We start from the raw sequence: 6,649 nt of genomic DNA on the forward strand, positions 1-6,649 counted from the left end.
CTAACATGACAGAACAGCCTAAAGAGACATTAGAATGACTGTAAATACAGTAAAGTGCAACAAGTGAAAACATGAAAACTCCGTATCCCATAATGCAACGCGTGTTCGAGCCCTTTGCAAACAAGAGGGAGGGGCTCGAGAGTAACCACCCCGTACCCGGAAGTGACACTGTTCAGAAAGATACTCATAGACGTGTCGTGAAGGTTTGAAGCTTTCCAATTGCTTCTCCATCCATACAGGTATTCACGTGGATTATTTGCACTCATAAATAATTCGAACCGCTTCCTGAACAAGTGGGTCGTCACATGGCCCTAGTGACGTCACACGCCCATAACGAATCACGCCTCGATACGCACTTCACTTCCCGAATTTCTCGACACACGCCCAGAATCTTCGGCACAAACCTGCGCATCACTCGTTAAAATCTATTTTTCGATTCAACGAAGAGCCCTCCGTGTAATATAGGTTGTACGACCATTGAGCGTATAAATATTTCTGTCACAGCAGTAGATTTGAAGGAGCAGCTGCATCTCCGCTGTGGCGTTGTTGCTATAAAATTGGAGCTCGAGCTAAATTGAACGACTCCTAGAATTACAAGAGACAACTGACCATCAGGTAAATGACGTTGCAATAAAAACGAGTGTAACCAGATTTTGTCGTTTGAGTCTTCCAATTTAGTGTGAGCGTGACGCATTTAAACGCCATCGTTCATCTTTAGGTTGACAACAAAATAATTTTATGTTGTATTTATGTGTTCTAACACTTTATCAACTAAATAACCCATACTGCTTGTGGCAACCACCTAATCGTTATTTGAAGAAAATATTTCAAGTCGTCACTGCATTTGATATTCTGCAGACCCGAGCATGTCAAATGAGGCTGACCACATCGAGAGTGGAGCAGACAAGGATACTTCTGAGCAGTCCGTGAGCAAGCGTGTCCGAAGCAATACACCAAGTCCCCACAGAGGAAGCGCTCCACAAGGTAAGGAAGAATTCGATTACGATCCTTTCTGTCTCTCCTTATCCTACCCACTCTCCGTTTCTACCTCACCATTCCAAATGAGCCGCCACTGATTATCTGTTTAATGAGTTTGTTTGATATTTTTCTATGACTGATTCAATAAATGACATGCGTTGAGAATATCTGCCTCTAGTAATACATCCTGATGGTCTTAATTTTTTGGGGCTTTTTCTTACCTCATAGCCAGCCCACCCAGGATTGTGTCTGCGGATGAATTAATGGAAACAGCAAAAGGAGTCACCAATATGGTTTTGGCCCACGAAATCATGGTCAACCAGTCTTTTCAAGTCAAACCGCCAGAGCTTCCTGAAGGAAGGTGAGGTTGTTTTTGCATGATGGAAAGATGGTATCAGTTCTTTGAATAACAACCCCTCCACTGCCCCTGTTGTACAGTTTGGAGCGCAAAGTAAAAGAGATTGTTCACCAGGCATTCTGGGATTATCTGGAAGCTCAGTTAAAGGAAGATCCACCGCAGTATGGCCATGTTATCCAACAGCTGGCTGAAATTAAAGAGGTGAAGTCCAAGACACAACAAAACCAAACTTTTATCACCAGGCAAATCAATGAGTGAACTGCTGCAACCCAGGATCCACTAATATAATTTCTGGATCTAAAGAAACAATGTAGTGAAGTAAAAGTATTAGATTTGAAATGAAAACAAGCCCGACAAAGTAGGAGAGAGCACTATATGGTGCCCCGTTTTAAGTAAAAAGCCACATTTTCTTTTCCTATGAAAATTGTTGCATCGCCACTTGTGTTGATATCATCAATGTTGTAACTGATTTTTTTTTTAGCCATAGTTAATTAATCATTATTTATCCACAGATGTTGCTATCTTTCTTGCTGCTGGGCCATAGTCACTTGCGGTCCCGAATTGAAGCGGTTCTTGACCTGACTCTAATCCAGCAGCAGGCAGAGAAACAAACACTGGACGTTGGTGCTCTTTCCAATTTCATTATTGAGATGATGGGATCGCTTTGTGCCCCCTGTAGGGATGAGGATATCAGTAAACTGAAGGAGATCACCGAATTTGTCCCGTTGCTCAAGTAAGTGACGGAAAAGTAAACTTTTCAAGGTGAAATCAAGGCAAAACAATTGTCAACAGCAGAATTCATCGAGCCTTTTTCCACCCCGAGAATGCCTTTGGTGTTGTTAAAGACTTCTTATATGATTCTGTTGGGGCAACATGGTGGACTAGTCCCAGTTCTATCTCATCTTAGGCCTTCCTGTGTGATTCTTCAGGCTATTCACCCCTGACCAAACTTGAATAAGCTTTAAAAAAAATTGATAGATGAATGAGCCCATCGTAGAGATGAGTTTTTAAGTACTAGTCTACTAAATGGCCCCAGATAACAATATAGCTTGGAAATATTACTAAGGTTTAACTTTTTGTTCTGTCATTGTTCTCTTAGGGCCATATTATCTCTGTTGGACCTGATGAAGTTGGACATGGCTAATTTTGCTGTAAGCTCCATCAGGCCTCATCTGATGCAGCAGTCAGTAGAGTATGAGAGAAACAAGTTCCAGGAGTTTCTGGACAAACAGCCTAGTAAGAGCAATATACAAATTAACATTGTTAGTCTTTGACTCAAATCTAAACGAATCTCGGCCACTGGTTTTGGAGCGATTCAAAATTTGAATCACAGAATCACACCATGTGGCCATATCACAAATTCGAGGCAATCAAAATACACATAAGCTTTTGCGCCTCTTTGTTTAGCAACCCGAGGCTTACTTGACCGACACTCCTATCTTTTTATCAATTGACAAAAAGTGATACAGGGCAACATATGATATGAGGAGCCTCAGAAGGCATTACAGACCACAATTCAATTCACAGCTCAGTGGCCTAGTGGTAGAGTGTCTGACCTCAGACTGGAAGGTTGTGGGTTCAAACCCTGACCTGCTCATACCAAAGACTATAAAAATGGGACTCAGATTGGCACTCAGCATTAAGGGTTGGAATTGGGGGTTAGATCACCAAATGATTCCCGAGCGCGGCACCGCTACTGCTCCCCTCTCCCCCACGGGATGGTTCAAAATCACACGGGGATGGGTTAAATGCAGAGGACAAATTTCACCACACTCAGATGTGTGTGTGACGATCATTGGGACTTTAACTTTTTAACTTTAACTAATTTGTAGTAGGAAAACACATTTCTCTCTTTTTCAGATGCTTTAGACTACACAGAAAAGTGGCTTAAGGACACATTGGAGAACATGAGACAGGATTCTTCTACTGCTGCCTCTTCTGCTCCTCCTGCTATCCTCCCTGCTAATGTCCATAATCAAGCATATTTGCGACTACTTAAATGGGAACACCTCTCAGAGCCCTTCCCCGAGGTAAACTTTTTGATAGATTTTTTTTCAGTCTGTGACTGTGGAAAAAATGACTACTGTGCTATAGTTGTGTTTTTTTTTTTTTTCTTGCTACCTAGACAATGTTGATGGATCAGACTCGATTCCAGGAAATGCAGCAGATCACTGACAAATTAGTTTTGCTTTCATCGATATTACTCATTGTTTACACCACCACGGGAGAAGCCATTTCAGGCCTTCCGGGTCTCATGGAGATGCTTAAAAACACTGTTCAGGCCATGCTTGCTGACATGCACACAGTGTAAGTACAAATACCTCCAAACAGTTTTTTTAAAGTGTGTAAATCATGACATGGACAAATTTGGTCAAATCATGTATCGTATTTTCCGGACTATAAGGAGCAACTTAAAACATCCAACACCAAGAACAGACATGTCATCTTGAAAGGCAATTTAAAATAAAAATAGAATAGAGGCAACAACAGGCTGAATAATTGTACGGTATGCTATAGCATAAATAACATGGTAACAAGATTACCACACCATCCGTATCACTCCAAATCACGAAATCCAATGAAATCTTCATCCTCTGTGTCGCTTTTAAACAACTCCTCTTCTACGTCGCTTACGTCAGACTCATCCACACAATTTTCAACACAGACCATAGAGCGCCCTTTCACACATAAATCGCTCCAGAGTATAAATCGCACCCCTGGCCAAATTATGGAAAAAACCCTCAGATTTATAGTCCGGAAAATACGGTAACTTATTTACACCTATTCACCGTAGTTGTACTTTGTATCTATGCTATTATTTCATTCAGTTGTGAATATATAATCTACATCTTTCAAAAATAATCTATTAATAAAAGAGGAATTACTATAGGAATTTTGGAATGCGTTAATTTAACAATATGCATGTTGTAGTTGTAATTTGTAGTGCTGCCATGCGATGCAAACTACAGCCACAATGATATACTACAAATGAACAATTCGTTTCTGTGTCAAGGTTGCCAATCAAAAGTGAGCAATATGATCTGACAATATGTGATGCATACAAGTGTGTAGTTACTGTTGGGCCGGTCACTCTGTGTTCCATAATTTCAGCATAAAAAAATTAAGAAATTTTGCTGCATAAACAAGTTTGAAGTGTGTGCTTTTAGCAATATCCATGTTGTGTTTCATCATACAAATATATTTCCTTTTTCAAGGTCTTTCAATCTTCAAGAGACCCTTGTGACCACTGGGGAGAAACTGTGCATGGAGCTAAATCAATGTTTAACCAAGCATGGCTACGCTACATTATCTACCGACCAAAAAAACACTCTGATGGGGCAAATCTCAGCCACCACCGACCCAGACAACACAGTCCGTCAGTTGATGGGTAAGCGATGTCGACGGTCATTTTGTTGTTGGCCGAGATTGGATTGACCCTCCTCTTTTGTCTTTTCTTGCCATTTCTTTCAGACTCTCGGGTTCAGAGCTACCTGCTGGCTACTCTGGAGTCCAGTCAACACAAGACCCCTCTTCCTATACCTGGAGGTCTTGCACCCATCTCCAAGGAGCTAAAAGAACTCGCTGTTCGCTTCAGTTGTCTCGTCAATTTCAACAAGCTTGTCTTCTCCCCATTCTACCAAAAGATTCTCCAAAAGTGCTTGTCATCAGAAGGTTGTGCCAGCACAGAGACATAAACACTTTGACAGTGGCGTGGCGTAGATACTCAAGGGAACACTTAAGTTCTACAAACGGAGCTGAGGATGATGATGAGCAGTGCTGGCTGGTAGCAATAAATTTATTGCTCAGAGGAAAATGCCGCATTTAAAACACACTAGCGCTACTTTAAAAAAAAAAAAATCTGCTCCATCCTATGCCCAGCTTATATGTAGATCAACTCTGTCAAGTCCAATGTGTTATTTTTGGACTAGTTCTTGAGTCTTGGGAGGTTTAAAGAACACATGATCGTCACAAATGAGTCACCGGAGCCGCAGTGGTTTTGCAGATTCATTTAAAAATGTAAACTCACAAATTTGGTGCAGCAGCTATACCATAGAATTAACCAATACTGGATAGATTGGATAGATGAGAACTTCCACTCTAGTTTTTCTATAGTGCTGTGGTTTAGTTCATATAGTTTGGTTCAAGAGATATGAACTAAAAAGTAGTTGTGCTTTTAGTTGTGGTAAGTCTGAAGAAAATTACTACTCAACTGTGCGTGTTGCTGCTAACTTTCTCCTACCACACTGTAGACAATAGCGAAAGAAGTGTATGAAAGAAAGCTTTAGTCTAGAAAATTTGCTTTAGAAATACAAAAGCACTAGTGTGTGTTGATACCAGAGTAAAGTGTCAGGCGTTTAATGAAATCCATTGACTCTTGTCCAGAGAAGTGACATTTTACATCAATGACAATGAAATTTATTATACTACATATCTTTGTTCTGCTGATCAGCACTGTGTTGGTCATTATTGTGGCCTCAAAAGAGCATCAAACAGCTGCAGCTCATTCAGAATGCTGCAGCTTGGGTTCTGACCAGCAAAAAAAAAAACACCATAGGCAATTTGGAGTGCACCATGCATGTTTTTGGGATGTGGGAGGAAACTGGACAATCCGGCGAAAACACACGCAGGCAGAGGGAGAACATGCAAACTCCACACAGGGAGGGGCAGAGGTAGAATCGAACCCACACCCTCTGAACTGTGAGGCGGACATGCTAACCAGTGCGTCACCGTGCGGCGTTAATCGAAACATGACACTATGATTATATTGCACCTGTATTGTGAGTGTGGTCGTGATGTTTGCAAGCTGAGCTCTGGCCAATTGTTGTCCTTTTCAGTCAACAGCAAGTGGCAAAATGGATAAGTTTTTAATTTGCTGCTTAATTCCAATTTCTCAAACAGTATTAAATCAGTATACCCATGTTTAGACTAGTTAGGCCACATAGAAGATGTTATCAAAAATATCTTTTTTAAATTTGACTTCACTTTAAAGCATTTCAAAAATGTTTTTTTAATAACTCTTGTTCTTGCACTATACATTCCTTTAGTAATTTTAATAAAGTCAGTGCTTTTAAATGTTGTACTTCTATTATCTGAAGCATGTATTGCACTGTGTATGAAATGCGCTATATAAATAAAGCTGCCTTGTCTTGCCTCATGGATTTCAGAAAACACGAATGAATCATACTTGAGGGTGTGTTTTTATATTTTGGTTTTCTTTAACACATTGCTGACATCAATCCAATTATTTTATCTCAGTCCATTAGGCAGCAGAAAAATACACAGAATTTGTGTGGTGAACCAACTTGAGCCATG

At 40.5% G+C, this 6,649-nt stretch overlaps 1 protein-coding gene across 1 annotated transcript; it reads left to right on the forward strand.

Moving 5' to 3' along the window:
• The first annotated feature begins 352 nt into the window (after positions 1 to 352).
• tcp11l1 (t-complex 11, testis-specific-like 1) lies at positions 353 to 6,495 on the forward strand. Its single transcript, XM_049724375.2, has 10 exons — positions 353 to 615; positions 859 to 984; positions 1,207 to 1,339; positions 1,417 to 1,537; positions 1,849 to 2,069; positions 2,436 to 2,572; positions 3,197 to 3,366; positions 3,462 to 3,643; positions 4,552 to 4,724; positions 4,808 to 6,495. The coding sequence occupies exons 2-10, from the start codon at positions 867 to 869 to the stop codon at positions 5,029 to 5,031; spliced, it is 1,479 nt and encodes a 492-aa protein (XP_049580332.1). The 5' UTR covers positions 353 to 615; positions 859 to 866; the 3' UTR covers positions 5,032 to 6,495.
• Positions 6,496 to 6,649: the final 154 nt, after the last annotated feature.

Source organism: Syngnathus scovelli, chromosome 6 (assembly GCF_024217435.2).
Source record: "Syngnathus scovelli strain Florida chromosome 6, RoL_Ssco_1.2, whole genome shotgun sequence".
In the NCBI taxonomy this organism is placed as follows: Eukaryota; Metazoa; Chordata; class Actinopteri; order Syngnathiformes; family Syngnathidae; genus Syngnathus; species Syngnathus scovelli.